The 18,629-nt window shown below is 57.4% G+C and overlaps 1 protein-coding gene across 1 annotated transcript; it reads left to right on the top strand.

Annotated features, from left to right (window-relative positions):
- The first annotated feature begins 10,147 nt into the window (after positions 1-10,147).
- AGPAT2 (1-acylglycerol-3-phosphate O-acyltransferase 2) lies at positions 10,148-18,588 on the top strand. The gene is made up of 6 exons (XM_074923477.1): positions 10,148-10,439; positions 14,410-14,543; positions 15,112-15,287; positions 15,492-15,587; positions 17,223-17,295; positions 18,220-18,588. Exons 1-6 carry the CDS (start codon positions 10,243-10,245, stop codon positions 18,369-18,371), a joined length of 828 nt encoding a protein of 275 aa, XP_074779578.1. The 5' UTR covers positions 10,148-10,242; the 3' UTR covers positions 18,372-18,588.
- The last annotated feature ends 41 nt before the right edge of the window (positions 18,589-18,629 follow it).

Genomic DNA, 18,629 nt, shown 5'->3' with positions numbered 1-18,629 from the left:
GATCTCTCCCTGCGGTTGCTGTCTCCCGTTTACATCCCAGGCACATGGAGGACGTGGTACCGGAGATGCTCGCGTTGCTGCCCCACTCCCACAGCCCGGGCTGCCCCCGGGGCAGGGGGTCTCTCCCCTCCCCAAACGCCCCTCCCGAGCACTGCCAGGCCGGGCTGCCAGCAGCAGGCAGGCATCTGGAGCTGTTCCATGGGGCATGGAGGTGGGGAAGGTGGTCCCGCAGGAGCTGTCAGCGTCCAGAGGATGCCAAGAGCAGTCGACGCTGATGTCCTCCCTGGGAATCTTTCACTCGCTCCCTTGATTAAGTCACTTCAGCTTCTCCGGGTCACTCAGCCCACGGAAACTTTGCTAATCTCCTCTTAAACCCGCAGCGTGCCGCACACTCACCCCTGGCCACTTCCCAGCCATGCTGTGGCTCGGCAGCAAGTGTCCCCAAGAGCACTGTGCCCTCGGGACACAGGAGCTCTCAGGACACCCACAGCCCCATAACAGTCATCAGTATTTACCTGATTACATGACAATGTTATTCAAAACTGGATAAATTATCTTGCCAGCTAGTGCTCACAGAGCACCCTGACTTGCGAGCAAGGACCTCCACCCACCCGTCCCTTCGTCCCTTCCAGAGCACCCTTTGCCACCCACCTTCCTCTGGGTGGGATGTCAGTGGTGGGGGGCAGCCGGGGACAGCGTGGCCCTGTGCCACCACCCGCAGTGCCCAGAGCAGCTGCTTGGCAGGGGGGTGCAGGCCCCAGAACCGAAAGAGGGGCACATGCTCACCCCTGCCCGCACTCTCCCCTCTCCCAGCCGTGCCCTCAGGATCGGCCCCGTGGCCACAAACCAGAGGGGTTTCTGCCCCCGGGGGGCTGTGATGGCACCTGGCATTCCCAGGCGCTGCCGCAGCCCAGGAGATGACGGATCCGAGCTCTAATGCTCTTTTCTGTGCATCCTTTAAGGATTTGAGGCTGATCGCCCGCGCTTCCTGCGTGGCATCCACAGCTGGCTCCGCACAACGTCGTCAGCTGCCTCTGCCTGCCTGACGGGGCCCTGATGGGGCTGAGCGCACTGATTATAATTAGAAATGCTAATCAGCTCTTGTGTTTCTGGCTTGACAGCCCTGCCACCCCCAGCACAATCTTCCCTCCAATCTGTCCTATGCTCGCCCCCTCCGCTTCCTCTCCAAGTCCCTGCTACGTGTAATAAAGCCCTACGGAATTAAGGGGGGACCAAAGCTGGGGCTGCTGGGGGTCTCTGCATGCTTTGGGCCAGGCGCGTGGCCCCCGCAGAGCTCCTGGCTTGCTGAGGACACTTTGAGGGTCCCACCCTCCATTCACCACCAGCCCCCTGGGCTGGGGACACCCCAGGGACACCCCCTGCTCCTCGCCGAGAGCCCCGGCACTGAGCCATGGGGTGGAAGAGCGGCAGCCCAAGGGCTCTGCTGCAGTTTAAAGGCAAAGGGTGGTGGCTGTGGCCAGGAGCCCTGCGGCGCTGCTGGCCCAGCTCTGGAAGGGCAGGCGCTCTCATTAGGATTTCTGTCATGTGCCAACCGTGGGCTCTTCCCAGCCGAGGAGGAAAAGGAGCTTGCAGAGCAGCATGGACAAGGAGGCTGAGCAAGCAGATCCCTGCACAGGCTTAGCTGGTTACGGAGTTATTCATCGTCACGGCTTGCTCTAGGAGACACAACCCAGGGGATTCCTCCCTCGCTGGTGCCCACAGACAGCCCCTGCCAGCCCCCCGCCCCTCCACACGGCTCCCCCCAAAGCCAGAGCGCTCCTGTTGCTGCGAGAGCCAGGACGTGGCTTTCTCCCTGGGCTTTTGGCTCCCAAAGTCAGGCTTGGCTAGCAAGTCGTTCCTTGGGGGCAGGCATGGGGCTCAGTTGGCCACAGAGGACACAGAGGTGTGCAGGTGGGACGAGCAGCCACGGCGTGCAGCCACACACAGCCCAGTGTGCTCAGAGAGGGAGGGACAGCATCCAAACCCACGCTGGCTCGACGTCGGCCGTTCAGGGCTCCTCTCCCCGGCAAACAAGAGCGGGTGGCAGCACAGTGTGGCACAGCCCAGGCGACAGCCGGTGGTTGGTCCCTCACCCCACAAACGCAGTTCAGATGCTCACAGACACCCCTGCAGCCTCCCGGGGTTGTGCCCAGGGTGCTGATGTGTTAACAAGGGGTCAGGCTCACTCAGCTGATACCTGGACCGCATCAAGTAACCCACAGCATCGGCACAACACAGCTGCACCATCATGGAGCAGGAAATTAATCTGATCTGGAGCCACAGCCCACGTGCCCACCTGAGCTGTGAAATATCACAGCATCTCTAAGTGGTGCTGTGCTGGGGGAAAAAACACTCAGCTTGTGGGTTTTTAAGTCAGCCTTCATCTGCAGGTGCTCCCTGTTTATTAACCTCACACGGCTGCAGGGGAGAGGCTCCAGTCTGGAGGCTTGATGTGCAACAGGGCAAGAGTTTTCAAAAAGGCAGCGATTGCCTGAGCAAAGGAGACACCTGGCCCCCTCACCTTCTCTGCCCAGGACCCCCACACATGGCCACGTTTCACCTGGAGCACACGCCTGCTCCCATGGCATGTTATGGCACAGGCACCAGCCCGTGGGCATGTGGGAAGCAGCAGAGGGCTTCTTCCCCCTCCCACACCCCCAGCACCGTGATTTCGAGAAAGAAAAAGAAACAAGGATGTATCACAAAAAGGGTGCCAGGAGGGACAGGGCGTGGTGGCTCCGACGGTGATGGACTGGTGGAAAGGCCCAGGCACCTGACTGGGAAAGCTCCGGGCACAAGCTGGAGTGGATTTGCCATGACTAATTGACTCTCTCCGGTGCTGTGGTACAGGTTTCACGTGTCGGGTGAGCGGGGTCCCGAGTATCCAGGCATTAATGAGGGTCTGACCCTGTCTGCGCAGCCACTTGAGTTTTTCCAAGGCAGACAGCTGGCTTAAGAGGCCCCTTTATTCTTTACATATCAGATCAATTGGGATAGTTATAATCTAGTCCTTGCAAAAGCTTGGAGCAGGCTTTGCTGCCCAGCTAGCTCAAGGGGAAAAAAGCAAGCAAGAGGGAGAGGTCATGATGAACTATTGATTGAGCAGACGGCGGTGCTGCTCCCAGAGATGGCTTTTGCAGAGAACTCGCCCGGGACAGTTTGCCTCTATATCTCTCGCTAATGCTGCTCCATTGATCTTCTGTGACAGGCAGCAACTAGGAGATTTTTTTAGCTGGAGTCATTAAGAGGCATTAATCAATAACAGGGGAAACAGAGAGAAACTGTTTGTTTCATGGAGACATATTCCCCGTGCGGATTTTAGCCCGCTGAGGTGTGCATGTTTTATTTCCAGTGGCCAGGGAGGCCTGCCAGGAAAAGAATTCACCTTGCGCTGGACTCTGGTACTTGGAGGAGATCCTGAGCCGGTTGCAACACGCTGGTAGCTCTGGCCAGGCTGTGCGATGAGAGCAGACCAGTTGGGGAGTTCGTGGCATCTGATTCCAGGTACCCCAGCATCGTACCCAGCACCCCACGCCGCCCGGCCCCTCTGTTCCCACACAAACACCCCAGGAAGCGCTAGGTACTGATTTCATATACTCAAAACGCTGGGTACTGGTTTCACGTTGTGCTTCTGCTAAATCCAGTGCCCGCCTGGCCGTGGTGCAATGGGTCCCAGCAGCTTGCTCAGCAATCCAGCCCTGTGTTTTGTGCTCAGCCCCTGCCCGCTGGCTCAGCCCGTGGTGCTGCTGCTGTAGTCAAGACCCAGAGTTCTTTCCCGTGGCAAGACGGGAGTTGTTTGCTAGAGAAATGGTCTTTGTGCTGAAAGCACCCCAGGCTGCACCGCTTCCTCCCACCCTGCCCCAAGGCATCAGTACATTTCCATTGCTCTGTGGTGGCAACACCCATTTTTCTTCTCCTCCAAGCAGCTTCTCTGCTCCAGCAAGTGTCTGTGCAGGTGCTGGAGCCCATTTTCCCCTGGAGAGCTGGAGAAGGGAGCTGGAGACGTGCTGAGGAGCAGGAGGACAGGATCGCCTTCAAAGGTGACTGCAAAGAGCGTACTGGAGGGAGCACGGGAGAGAGGGCCCGGGTCCTGCTAACGGGGCCTGCACGGAGCAGGTACCAAGGGCTGCTTGAGAGAAAGGGAAATGCCCTTTGGGAGGCAGGGATGGAGATCAGCCACCCTTCCCTCTCTGGGGCACACCTTGCCTCGACTCCCAAAGCCCCAGTCTCCCGCCGCTCCAGCTCTCACGGGCCACTGCGCAGTGGTAATTACCGCAGCTCTCTGGGGAAACAGGATCTTCATCTGTGCTGTAATTACAGCCACACATCCCCGGCGAAGGGATCGAAGGGAGCGGGAGGGGAGGGGATGAGGAGATTGCTGTCTCAGAAGCAGGCTGCGGTGGCGGTGCACGCAGCAGGCACACGCTGGCCCTAAGCACCTGATAGAGTGGCAGCCCTGCAAACACACACAACACCCGCACAGGGCTCAGCACCGTCACCTGAATCGGGCCCAGACAGGGCAGGTTATACTGCTGCTGGCTGGTGGCTCCCCGAGATGAGAGACAGAGCAAAACCCTCTTCAGTCCCAGGTTGCCCATCAAGAGAAGCCCTTGGCTAACAGCTTTGCCTTCCCTGTTCAGTCTCCGGGTTGAGTACCCACCCCTTCCACCAGCACAAAACCCATGAGAAACAATTTAATTTCCTTTATTTACACATGATATCGGGGGAAGAGCCTAGTCCTATTGAAACTGGGGGGGAAAAAAAAAAAAGTAATTCCAATTTTACAGCCTTGGGCCCAGAGGAGCTCAAACTGCAGGCAGACAAGATGCTGTTTCCAGGGCTGTGTCCTGGGCTCGGGACATTCATTTTACTCAGAGCTCTGCCTGGGGCGGGTAGTACCACGTCCTGTGGAGAACATCAGGTGCAGGGGGATTTCCAGCCTCGGTGTACAAATACAAATGCAACAGTAAGATCTTGCAGTCTCATGTTTTCACTGCCTGCTGTTTTTGGCAAAGTCTGCTAGGAGAAAATATAAAAACCAGTGCTGGGGGGCATGGTGGGGTGTAAGCCCTAGCAGTAAGCCTTGACTGATGGTGCAGTGACTCTCCAAACACCAACCTCCAGCCTCACTGACAGCCAGAGGAGCAGAACCCTGGCACTCAATGGGACGGCTCGTGTGGCATTCCTCCTGCAGACGCATCACGCCAAATCAGCTTTGTATCTTCTGTAGATTTAAATAATGGGTTGACTTTTTCAAGGCTCCGAGAAAGCAGATCTTTAAAAAGCTGAGAAATGGTTTTAGGTGTGTGGGGAGCAGCAGGGCTGGGTGTGCCAAGGCACCTGAAGGGGTTTTACCTGTGTGGGGACTCAGACATGTAAAGGGCTCCAGTCCCTGACAAACGGGACCATAAAACCACGTCGGGCTGGAGTGAACGTCCGAGCAGGTAATGCAATTACTTTCTCAGTAGTTATCTACAGGTGTGTAAAGGTTACAGGAAGGCTCCGATTATCTAATACACTTTTGCAATACGTTTCTCTCTTAATTGCAAGTTCCCAGAGTCAAACTCCCTCAGCCTCTCACTCTTTCCAGTGGCCAGTGGAGGCTGTGCACGCACAACCCCAGGCCAGGGCAGTTTAGCAATCCTCTGGTTTCTGGGTAACCCGGCTCCTGCACAGTCCTGCGGGTAACTGCAGCGCTCGCCTTCACACCACACTGAGTCAACAGCCCAGTTCCTCCCCAAGTGTTTACTCTGTTGTCACGAGAGCGCTGACGTGTTCTTACTTACAAGCACGGCAACTAAAGGGAGTGTGATCGCGGGGCAGCAGGAGCCAACGCAGCAGCGGGGGGGTCAGTCTGAAGCTCTGCCCGTGCAGGCGTGGGCTCGGCCGTGGGTTTCCGTGCTGCCCACACAAGGAGCGGCAGGAGGGCTTCACCTCCCGTGCGCTGGTGCCCTTTCAGGCTGAAACAAGTGAGTGGGAAATGGGATTCGCCCACATCCTTTGCACAAACTGCTCTTGGCCACCATCCTTGCCTCGCCGAGCAGCCTGGCGCGGGCCCTGCTGTGCGCAGCAGTAGATACAGCGCAGCCCAGGTCAGGCCTCGTCGCTGGCTTTGCTGGGACAACGCTTCCAGGAGAAGATTTCAGTGATGCCCTTAGGGCAGGTTTGCACACTCATGAGAAGATGGTCCAGGTGACCAGTCTGGAGCCCTGCCTGTGTGGGAGCAAGCTCTAGCAGCGTAACCACATCTGTATCGCGATGCTGGGCAGGTTTATGTATCCCAAGCTACCCCGAGGTGAGCCGCAGCGATGCCAAGCTCCCAGCCGTCTCTCAAAGCCAGCTGGTAGTTGAGGCAGTTAAAGAGGGACGAGGATGGATCAGTGTGTGGATGGCCAGACTGACAGAGGTCTGGGAGAAGTTAGATCAGGTGTGTGGTTCACCTCACTGTCCCCAAGTCCTTGAGGCTTGAGGCTGCTTTGCAGCACCCAGCAGCAGGGATTGCTGTCGAGAAGCTTGAGCAACCCAGGGCTTCGTGTGCCCTTTCCTGGGGGGGCTCACAAGCTGCGCATGTGCATGCCTTGACATGGCCAAGAACGAAGCAGCTTGGCTGGTCACCTCCTCTTCCCCCTGCCTTTAATGTCACAAACCCGGCTGCTGCTTCCAGCACGTGTCCCTTGGCAGGAGGCGAGGAGGAGCAGGCCGCCCGGTAGCCAAAGACACCGCGGGAAGTCAAGGGAACCTGTGCCTCCCAGGGGGCTCCTCGCTGAGCACCCACCCGCCCGGCCTCCCGCTGCTCTACAGCCTGCTCAGCCCTGCACGGCGATGCCAGGCGATGGGTAAGGTCTCTCCTTCCTTCCTACCCCGCTGAGTGCTTTCCTTCCCTTCTCGGCTCACCTTCTCCCTGCGTGCGTGGGAGATGTTCTCCTGGCTCCATTTCTTTTCCAGTCAGAAGCTAGTCATCAAAAGGGAGGTCACATGTTGTTTCCAAGGGAAGCGATAAATTAAGACAAATAAAAGATAAAAAAACACAGCCAGATTATTATGAGACACCAGAAAACTAAGGCCAAGGGTAACCCTCTTGGCTTTATGGCTTTTCACAGACTCAGCCACAGAAATCCCACCATCAGTGATGCCGTGCGGACCCGTCTGCCCACCATGTTTTGGTGTTAGCACAATTTTACCATTTCCAGGTAGTTTTTCCAGGCAGCTTTTCAAGGTCCCCGCGGAGGGTGCTAGAAGGCACTGGATGCCACACACACCCACAACAGGCAGCGCCCATCGCAGAGAATTTACTGCCTGCTCAGCGCTGGCTGGGTGCTTGCTCCTGCCGGTGTTCCTGGACCCTGCTCAGCTCGACTACCTGCAGGCTACACTTGCCACGCATCTAAATAATTCAGCAAGTAGTTTAAATATGCAAAACGTGCAGCACAATCTAGTAAGCTTGGGGGTTTTTTTTAAAAGAATTTGGAGCGCTTCACTCTGGCTGCTGGAGCTTGGGAGGGCAGGGAGGGGGTTGCCTTTTCCTCTACCCAAAAACGGACACGTTTCAGGACACGTGGTGATGACATCCCTGCTGCGTTACGCAGCACGCTGAGGCTCGTGGGCCCTCTTCCATCAGACAGTTAATAGTTACGATAACGTTAATGCACAGGCTGTCGTCATCTGGCAGCATAACTGCTTGCCTTATGAAATAACTCAGCGTGACAGCTCTGCTAGCAGGCAGGCCCATGTCTGGCTTCTAATCTGGCATCAGAAATCACTCCCCTTCCTTGAGCTACAGACTAATATTAAACATTTCATTTGCATTACTCCAGATAATCTCTTGGAAAGCGTGGGGAGAAGGGAATTACAGCCAAGCTCCTTTAGGAGCCCACACATGAAGCAAACGCGCAACTGCCATCCCCATCACGCCATTTCTGCTAAAAGCCGTTTGCCACCGGTGCCGTGGCCGCGCTGGAATTCGCATTTCAGTTTCCTCACATCAGCCGGCGTTTACGAGTTGAGCGGATCAGCTCGCACGATGCCACCAGTGGCAGATCACCAGTGACTTTCTTCCCGTGTCAACAAAAGCGAAAGTCACGAGGATAATGTAGAATTGCTCCGGGCCAGCGTATGTTCAGCTGAAAAGGTCTCGGTGACTTCCCAGGCATATGCTGGCTGGCACGGTGCTGGAGCAAGGCTCTCTGAACAGCCTGTACGACGCAGGCCGGAGGGATTAATCTAATGCTGCGCTGAGATGCTAATACAATAAGGGTTCTTTGTGGCATTAGCAGGAATCATGAGACCAGCTCTGAGATGTCATTGCCTGGCAGCTGTAGGGAGTACCGGCGTTGAGCTCTCTGGCAGAGAGAAGGAGCTTGTCTCCTGCTTTAGGCATTAAAGCTGCTGAGGGGCAGTGAAAATGCAGCGAACCCCTCTCTGTTTTGGTGACAGCCCGTTTGGGAACAGCCTGCTACCTCTGTTGTTGAGTCTAGGGAGAGATGTTTTGTTAACAACGGTTATTTGGAAAGACATTCACTTTTCTTTGAGTTTTCCAGGGGCTGCAAAGCTGCAGGTGCCAAGAGGATGCTCAGGACCAGGGTTACATCCTACCCTGGTGAAGTCACCGCCACCCGTGGGACTGGGGTTTTGCTATAAAAAGTATTGCAAAACCTGCTGAGGCCAGTGAAACAGTTTGTGTCGGTTCCAACAGACATGCTTTCATCTCTCTTGCCAGCTTTGCGCCCACAAAGCTGTTGGGCCTGATCCTGACCTAACCCCAGTGCCAGCGGGGAAAGCTCCATCCCACTCAGCACATTTGTGCCGGTGGAAAACCAGCATCAAGCACCAGTGGAGAATGTGGGCACGATGAGGAGCAGGGAGAGGTGGCGAGCAGGGCTCCATCACAAAAATTCGCAGCTGACCCCTGCTGAGCTCAGTCAGTTGTGAATTTTTGTGACACACCACGCCAGGAGGGACCTAAAGACCCCACATGGCACCATGAGGGGACCCAAAACCCAAACATAATACCAAGAGGGCAAGCAAAACCCCCACACCATGCCATGAGGGGACACAGAGACCCCACATGGCACCATGAGGGGACACCCAAAGACCCCATATGGCACTATGAGGGACCTGAAGACCCTACATGGCACCATGAAGAAACCCAAAAACCCACATAATAACAAGAGGGCACCCAAAATCCCCAAATCATGCCATGAGGGGACCCAAAGACCCCACATGGCACTATGAAGGATCTGAAGACCCTACATGGCACCATGAGGGACCCCCAAAGACCCCATATGGCACTATGGGGCCCCCCACAGGGCTCCATGAGGGAACCAAAAGTTTTCCTCACCACGCCATGAGGGACCAAAAGCCCCCACACAGCATCGTGAACAGACCAAAGCTCCCCTACCACACTGCGAGGGACCCCAAACCCCCCCATGGCCCCATGAGGGACCCAAAGACCTTATGTGGCACCATGAAGGGAGAGAAACCCCCCCATGGCCCCGTGAAGGACCCAAAGCTCCCACAGGGCTCCATGAGGGGACTCAAAGCCACCTCACCACGCCATGAGGGACCAAAAGCCCCCACATAGCATCGTGAACAGACCCGAAGCCCCCCTACCACACAGCGAGTGTCCCCAAACCCCCACACAGCGCCATGAGGGACCCAAAGACCTTACACGGCACCATGAAGGGAGCAAACCCCCCCCATGGCCCCATGAGGGACCCAAAGCTCCCACAGGGCTCCATGAGGGGACTCAAAGCCACCTCACCACGCCATGAGGGACCAAAAGCCCCCACACAGCATCGTGAACAGACCCGAAGCCCCCCTACCACACTGTGAGGGTCCCCAGACCCCCACACAGCGCCATGAGGGACCCAAAGACCTTATGTGGCACCATGAAGGGAGCAAACCCCCCCCATGGCCCCATGAGGGACCCAAAGCTCCCACAGGGCTCTATGAGGGGACTCAAAGCCGCCTCACCACGCCATGAGGGACCAAAAGCCCCCGGATGGCACCGCGAGGGGACCCCGCTGTGAGCGGGCGCTCCCGCCGCGCCCTGAGGGGACTTTCCCGCCCTGCCTGAGGGGAGCGGCGGGCGGGCCGGGCCCCTCCGCGCCGCCCACATAAGGCGGGGGCTGCCCACGCTGCGCGGCGGCGGAAGGAGGCGGCGGGAGCGGCGACAGCGGCAACAGCGACAGCAGCGACAGCGCGGGGTTGTGTCGGGCGGGCTGCGCGGTCTGAGGCGGCGGCATGGAGCTGGGGTGGCTGCTGTGGGGCGCGGCGGTGCTGCTGCTGCTGCTGCTGCTCCCCGTCCTGATGGAGCTCAGCCCCGCCGTCAACTTCGCGCTGCGCATCAGCTTCTACTGCCTGCTCTGTGTCGTCAGCTCCGCGCTGACGGCGCCCGTCTGCCTCCTCGTCAACGGCGGCCGCACCGTCAAGAACATGAGGTGAGTGAGGGGGGGGGGGGGGGGGGTGTAATGGCAGAGCCGAGGCGCGGGCGGGTGAAACACAAACTGGGGGGATCGGTTTCAGCCCCAGCTTGTTGCGGGGGGGTGACGGTGGCCTCCTTTACCTCAGCTCTGTGGCAGCAGACCCTCGGGTGGCCGCTGTGGTGGCAGCGGGGTGGCCTCATGCCCGGGGGGGGTGTGTGCGGTGAGGGGCTGCTCTGCCCCGTGGCTGTGCCCTCCCCGTCGGAGAGCCTGCGGGGGGCCGGTGGAAGGTGTGAGGGTGGCGGCGAGCGGCCACGCTTCGGGGGCTGCGCGGGTTTGGGGGACAGCTGCAGGGCAGCGGTGTGTGTCTGGGGGTTGTTGCCCCCTCCAGAAGCAGGGCTGCCCGCTGGCAGATGGCGTTTGATATTCTGCCCTCGGCCTGGCGCCAGGTTGTTGCTGTCAGGCCTTGCTGCCCGCGTCCTCTGACAGGATGCTGGGGGCGGCGGCGAAGGCGAGTTTTTAAGGGCAGAACTGGCACTTCTGCTGGCAGCAAAGGAGAACTTGGGCTTCTTGCTTTGCTCTCTCATAGACGGCTTTTTACCTACTTTAACCATCCGTGGCCAGGCCAAGTTATATGGGTGTGGGGGAAAGCGGAGCTCTCTTGCCTTAGTCCATCCTTTTGGATCAAAGGTTGGGCAGCGTCTCAGCTGGTGGAGCTGGACTTTGCTTTGCTCTTGCAGGCAGGGCTCAGGGTGGAGTGAGCGGGCGCAGGGCACCGACACGCTGCCTTGCGGGCTCTGCCCTGCCCACCTGAGCCCATCGTCTGCCACCCGCTCTGGTGCTGTGGCCCCAGGAGCTGGAAACAGCAGTCTGCGGGGAGGATCTGAGCCTAGCTCTGTCTCCAGCTTTGGTTGCCTTGGCTTGCTCAGGAGCAGCTTTCCAATGCACAAACCAGCTTTGCAGCTGGGAGAATTTATGATGTCACTTACAGAAACACTCTGGGTGTTTGTTTGTTTTTCTTCTCCACCACTAAAACTTGTAAATCTCTTGTAAACTTGAAGGAACTCTTTGGGAACAAAAATTCCTTCCACTGGACAACTCCTCATGTTGAAACTCAGAGCTGAATTTTGGCCAGAACTGCCCTTTTCCTGTAATTTAAGCTCATCGTTTCCGTGTACCGGCACTGGCTGATGATCCTGGTCATGTATCCCAGCCCCTGGGAGGTCTGTGGCTGAGGTGATCCACCGAGCTCCCTCTTTCTACAACATCCCAGTTTGCTTATTCTGGCTCAGGGAAGGGGGTTGGAGCGGAGCACATGCTGGTGGACAGACAGAGATAACAGTGTCACTGCCCGGCGCAGAACACCCCGTCCTCACCGTGCTTCTGGCTCCAGTGCCAAGCTGGTGTGACTTGGAAGAGATTGCCCTCTGTCTGATAGAGATAGAGCTGTTTATCTAGCGGCGGAACCTCTTGCAAGAGCTTCCAATCTGGTAAGCACACCTCATTAATCCTTGAAAATCAGAGGATCCTAAAAAGGCCTCTGGCACAGGCTGTGGAGCAGAGCACGTGAAGCTGGGGGCTGCTGGCTTTCAGACTCGGGCTGTTGCAGATGCATGAAAAGGCACATTCCCTCTCGCTTTTCTACTCTCTCCTTGCATCTGGCAATAAGTCCGTTAAATTTACAGCTCTCTGCAGCTGTGACTGCACCAAGTCAGGATCATTCATACCAGCAGAGAAGCTGCTTGCAGGGTTGGGGGGGGAGTAGGACCCATCTGTTTAACCCCATGGATGACGTGGCCAGCCCAGCAGGGCTGCCGATTACCCGATGGTTCTTCTGCTCTGAGCTCTGCCCCTTTCCCTCTTTCAGTGGCTCAGGCCACATCTTGTGCAAGGAAACGCTGGCTCCTTACTGGCAGGAGGAAGTTGGGTGGTTGCTCTTGAGTAATATGTAACCAGCCTCTCCCAGCAGCTCCTGAGCAGTGTGACTTCCAGAGCAGTGACCTCTTTTTTGGCTGGTAGTCAGAAGGGAGGAGATGTGGGATTTAGGTTAGTCTGGTGGCATGGCATCCACCGTGACCTCACTGATTCGTGTCACCCTGTCTCTCCTCACCTGCCCCCTCGTCTCTTTACCTGGACTGCACTCCCGTAACCTCGGTGCAGGCCTGCGGTGCCCGGGAGCTCTGCACCCTGTGCATTTCTCTGTGTCCTTTCCCTGAGCACGGCTTTAAGCTCTACAGCAGGTTTAAATGACGGGGACTGATAGCAGCCGTGTCACTCAGCTGTGTCACCTGCGGGCATTGGCCTGGCCTGAACTCCAGTGTGAAAGCCAGTGCCTGGGTGGTTGGCATGGTGGGGCACCCCACGGAGATACAAACCCCACTGTGGGTAGGAGCAAGCTGGGGAGAGTCATGCTGACAGCGGTGTGTGGTTGAAGAGCTGATGGCAGAGTTGGGGATACTTTTGGCAGCAGATGTTGGGAGCTGCTGCTAAGACAGGATGAGACACTGGCCGGGTGCTCACCTCCCGCCCCAGGTGACAGGGATGTTTCCCAGGCTGATGGTGCTTCACAGTTCTCTGGCTGGACCCTGTGGTGGGGGAGAAGCTGACACTGTCCCTTGGTCTTCTCCCACAGGGGGGAAATCTCCATCTCCTGTCTGTCAGGGAGAAGGTGGGCCCTGAGGAAGGGCATCTAGGTGCTTGCTGGAGGGCAGGTCACCTCCTGAATCTGCTCTAGGGGAGAGCGGAGCAGAGCTGGTGGCTGCTTCTGGGAGCTTTGTTCAGGCGCGAGCTCCTCTGCCTCCTGTCCTGGCAAATGGCTGCTCCCCAGCCCAAAATAGCCCCTGTGTGCTGCCAGCTTCTGGCTGTGTCCTTTGACCGAGTTGGAGGGTCCCCAGCTCCCACCTGTCTGGGGGTGGTGTAGACGGGCCCTGCTCCCATGGGCTGGCAGGGCATTGGCTGGCGAGCCTGGGCTGGGTGTGCTCAGCAAGGGCACCTCAACCTGCTTGATGCTTTGGCAATGGAGCTGCTGGTGTCTCCTGCCAGCTGGGCCCCCAGCCCTCGAGCACGCAGGAAGAAAGCTGGGAACTTTGTGGACAGACCCGTAGATCTGCTGGGAAAGTAAACTGACAGGCAACAGCTATTTGCTTGAAGATGGGTTTGTTGGGGGCACCCAGCCTCTGCCAGGCTGTGTCAGAGCATCCTGTTTGCTGCTTGCATCCTTGTGTTGTACAGGGAAGTGCTTCTCACTGTTTCTCCTCCATTCTTGGACACCCCTGGGGTAACGACACCCTGTGTTTGTTTGTATTGTTAAGCAGCATCTTCTAGCACTGCGAGGAGCAGAACTGGCAGCTCCTTCCTCGAGTGATGGGTGTGCAGGCTAACACACATGTGCTGGGGAGTGGCAGCTCCTAGGAGAACTGTTTGAACAATTTATGGGGCTCTGCTGATGGCAGGAGGAAAACATGGGTAGAGTTGGAGCAGACTACAGCCATGGCATAGGGGGAAACAAGCAGCACTAAGTGGATGGGACTGGCAGGAGGAGGAGCTGTCCTTGATCGCGCATTGAAACCAGCATCTCTCCCTCCTGGACGTTGGAGGGATTCCAGTTCTGTTTACAGGTGTGCTCGGCTGGACTTTCCTCTTCCAAAGAGCTTGTAGGGAGCTGATGCTGTCAGCTTGAAGAAAGCACGGACCATCAAGTCTGGCTGTACCAGCCTCAAAGTTACAATCAGCTTCCCCTGGGCTTCCAGTAAAATTCCCACCCTGGGAGTGCACAGGGCTTAGCATGCAGCTGAAGTGCTGTGAGCACGTGGGACCGTGCAGGACAGACACCTGGGTGTACCACAGGGCAAATGAGGCTGGAAGCTCCAGGGAAAATGAGACTGGACTCTGTCACAGAGCTGCTCTTTCTCCTTCCACCCACATTGGGTATAGCAGACCCTGTCGCCTTCCTGCCCTGCTGCTCTCTGACTGCTCTTTTCTTCTTCAGGATCATCAAAACTGTGGTCAAGACCTTCAAGTATTTCTTCGGCTTGAGGTTTGAGGTGAAGGGACTGGAGAACTTCAAGGTGGAGGGCCCTGCTATCATTGTGTCCAACCACCAGAGCATCCTCGACATGATGGGTGAGTAGAGGGTGGGAGGGAGGGAGGGAGAAGTTCTCTTGCTCTTGGGCAGAGAAATCCTGCTCGCTCTCATCTCCTGGCCAAGCAGCCCCCTGCCCCCAAGCACAGCTCCTGAGCTGGCTGCTCCAGCTTTTTCTATCAGTGCTGCCTGCAGGAAGGCTCTCCCCTCACTCCGAGCTGTCACACCCCTGTGCAGCACCCCAGGTACTGCTCAGTTTCAGGTGCTTCTCGGCTCCCTGTTACCTCCCTGCCTGGCTGATAGCCTAGCTGATAGCCTGGCTGGCCTAGCAGGCGTCTCAGTGTGCGGGGTGGCCCTGCTGTGTGCCCTGGGGCCAAGGAGTGAGCTGCCTCTTGAGGAGTCTTGCTGTGACCTACAGCCACCCCGCCCCTTGTCGTTCTGCTGTGCGTCGAGTCTCTGCTCTCTTGATGGCAGCAGGAGCCAGCAAAGAAACAAGGCACTGGTCTGTCCCTGATGCTCCCCTCCACACCTCAGATCATCCCTCTTGTCCCCTCCAAGTGCAGGCAGAGGGGGGTGGCTGCTGGGTCTCACCCTCTGCCATCGTGTTAGGGCTGATGGAGGTCCTGCCCGACGACTGTGTCCAGGTGGGCAAGAAGGAACTGATGTACACCGGTTCCGTGGGGCTCATCATCTACCTCGGCGGTGTCATCTTCATCAACAGGAAGAGCACCACCAGCGCCAAGATGGTGATGGCAGAGGTGGCCAAGACTATGACAACTGAAAATGTGAGTGTGACTCTGGCATTTGGTGGGGGTTGGCATGTGGCTGGGCGTCCTGGGGTGACGTGGGGGCATGTGGAACTCCTGGTGCTGGCTTGCCTGCAGTTACAGCTCCTAGCAGCTCTTGGTGGGGCTGGCTGGTGGCTGGGCCAGCAGGAAAGGAACCTGCAAGTGGATTGCTGGAGCAGAACCTTATCTCCCTGTGTGCAGGTGAAGGTGTGGGTGTACCCAGAGGGCACGAGGAACTGCACTGGGGATCTGCTGCCGTTCAAGAAAGGAGCATTTCACCTCGCCGTCCAGGCACAGGTAACAGCGCTTTGCTCCTCCACGGGGACCCTGAGTGCTTTTGCAGTGGCATTGCAGAGGGGTCATGCAGCGATGTGCTTTATGTGCTCTCAGATGAGCTCTGTTCCCAGGCCACAGCTGAGCTCCTCGACTAAACCCCCCTTAGGTGTGATCAGTGCAGGAGCCAAGGGCCTTTTCCATCCCCTGCGGGAGTGACTTGACCCCTGTGGACGGGTGGAGAAGCTGCCTTGTCCCCTCCCCTGGCCCCCCCAGCACTGCAGTCCGTGTCCCATCTGGAGGGCAGAGTGTGGGGGACAGGCAGCACTTGGGCTTTGCAGGCAGCTGCCTGGCAGCGTGGCTGTGCAGTGTCTGCAGCACAGAGCTTGCTTCTGTCAGGGAGCCCAGCGGGGGCTGCGCTTTGTGAGCTTGCCTGGGGCATCCCGAAGCTGTTGATGCATTTCTCAATCCCCCAGGTTGCAATAGTGTAGTGTTGATTGAGGATTGGCAGTGCCAGGGCTTTAGAGCAACGTCTGGGCTTGGTCTGTGTGGAAATAGCTGCTCCCTCCCAGACAGCCATACCGTATTTCTTGATATGTCTTAAATGCCTTTTCTCTCCAAAATGACGAGATCCGTGAGCCGTTAGTGGTGGAGCAGACAAACAGCTCCTTGGCTCTGGACAGCTAGAGCTGTCAGTGCCGCTGAGGGAGCGGTGGTGCGTGCCCGGGCAGGGCTCTGGGGCAGTGTGCCAGCGGCACTGCGGGCCTGGCTCTGCTCCCCGCGCCCCGGCGGCTGCTGGAAGCTTGGACCACCCTGCTCGGCTCCCGGGTGCTGGCGACTATGTGCCAGAGAGGTGGCTGGGAGGAAGGAGATGGGCGCTCTGCCTTCCCACGCGTGCTTGGCCTCGAATCTTGGGACTGGGATGACTCAAGACCTGAGGGAAAACTGCTTTCCCTAGAAGAGGTGTTACAGCAGGGATCCTGGGAAGGGAGTAAGTGCCAGATCTCTTGCTGGGTTCAACTGGCCAAGCCCAGGGTGTAGCCTGGGTTGTACCATCCTCATTCCTGCCGGCGTGACGCAACCCAGGCAGGGGCTGGCAGCTGCTAGAAGGAAAAGACAGTGGAAATGGTACCCACCTCTGCTAATACTCCCCCTGAGTCACCGACTGTAGATCCTGTCTGTGTTATTAGCACTGAGATAATGACTGTGTGCCTGCCCTCCTGGCTGTGTCTCTGCCTGTCTGACGCTTCCCTGAGAGCAATTGATTGCGACTGGTGACTCCTTTTTTTAGACACTGAAGGCACACCAGCCGGCCTCCCCCAGACATGTGCCTGTACAGCTCGGCAGGACCTGTCAAAACAGGCACCCTCCAGATGTTTGCAGGTCACAAAATAGGTACCTGAGTTTTGAAGCCTGGCTTGGGACAAGACGCCCTGAAACGTAACTTGAGTGTCCCTGTACCTTGAGTTGCTGAGGAGTAGTTTTGATCCCATCTGACTCCTGACTCTCCCAGCCTTTGGAAGCAGGTCTTGCCTCGTGAGTGTCTGAGTGTCAGAGAGCTGGGCCAGGTCAGCTCTGCTGCATGGGATTTGCCGCTTACCTCTGGCCTGCCCTGAGTTGCCGTAGTGCAAGTAACTCCTCTTTTTCTTCTTCCCCAAGGTCCCGGTGATCCCTGTGGTTTATTCCTCCTTCACTACCTTCTATAACCCAAAGAAGAAGCTATTTACATCAGGTATCAAAGAGCCTAAGGGTCTTTACAGTCACTTGGAGACAGGACTGATGCCATAGCCATGTGGGGATCTGGTTCACTAGCGTGGGAGAGGGGAGCAGAGCTGGGGTAAACAGGAGTCGTTCCTCCGGGGCATGTGTGGAGTCAGTTGAAAGCACTTGGCACCAGAGCCTGGGCTGGGTTAACTCAGAAAAGAATGTAATTAAATACAGTGAGGGATGTTGTCATTAAAAAATGGACACCACCTCTCCTTCTCATAACTGGCACAACCCAAGTCTTTTGGTGAGGCCTTGGGGGAAGGAGCCAGCGTGCTCTGCCTCCTGACCCTTCAAAGCAGGGACCCCTCTGTGAGCAAGCCGAGGAAGCTGGTTGTATCAAAGCTCTGGAGTCTGTCAGTGCAGGTGCTGGGCAGAAAGTTGGCTTGCAGTCAGCTTGGAGCAGTAACTCTCATTTTTGGGCAAAAGCCACGCTTGCTGTGCTCCATTCCCACGTGGCTGGAGCCCCCCAAAGGTAGGAGGGCTGGAGGGGGGCAGGTGGAGGGAGCACCCGGTCAGGCTGTGCCTGGCACGGCCCTGGAGCTGAGCAGGTCCGTGGCCCTGGGCTCTCCCGATTCTTCTGGCCAGCGAGTGCGAGCAGAGCGGCCACCAGCCTTGGAAGGGGGCAAGTTCTTGCTGGGGTGTCAGTTTGGGGCAGAAGGGTGGCCAAGCTCTGCATGGCACAGCTGTTCAAGGGCAGGGTCGAATCCCAGAGCAGCCCCTCAGCCCTGAGAGGGGTGCGGCTCTGCCTGCGCTCCCTCCTGAAGCCCTGTGAGGGGCTGAGAGCTGTGCTGGGGGCTGGCCAGGGCCGGGGGAGCAGGGGGCCTGGGGGGGCCGAGAACAGCATTCCTGGGGCGTGAGGGTTTCTCACAAGCTCTTCTCTTGTTTCCAGGCAAAATCAAGGTTGAGGTTCTACCTCCAATAGAGACCAAAGGCCTGACATCAGACGATGTCTCCGACCTCACTGACAGATGTTTCCGCACCATGAGGGACACCCTTTTCAGGCTGTCGGGCCGTCCAAGTGAGGCCAAGGACTCATCCTAGATGCTTCTCCAGTGGCGTCACCGTGTGGCGGTGGCTGAAGGGACCCGTCTGTTGCCAAATACCCAAGGAACTTCTCTTCCTCTGCAGCGACTTCGAACTCCGGGATCACCACAGACTGGCACACACATGGGGTATCGAGCCAGCGCTGAGGTTCCCCATTGAGTGGATTTCTCCTGTGGGTTCATTATCTCGCAATGAAACGTCTTCTTTTTCTGAATTTCTCAGGCATCAAACTTGTGCTACCAAAGGACTCAATGA

Source organism: Athene noctua, chromosome 20 (genome assembly GCF_965140245.1).
Source record: "Athene noctua chromosome 20, bAthNoc1.hap1.1, whole genome shotgun sequence".
In the NCBI taxonomy this organism is placed as follows: Eukaryota; Metazoa; Chordata; class Aves; order Strigiformes; family Strigidae; genus Athene; species Athene noctua.
The sequence above is the reverse complement of the archived record's forward strand: the minus strand, read 5'-3'. Positions and strand labels throughout refer to the sequence as shown.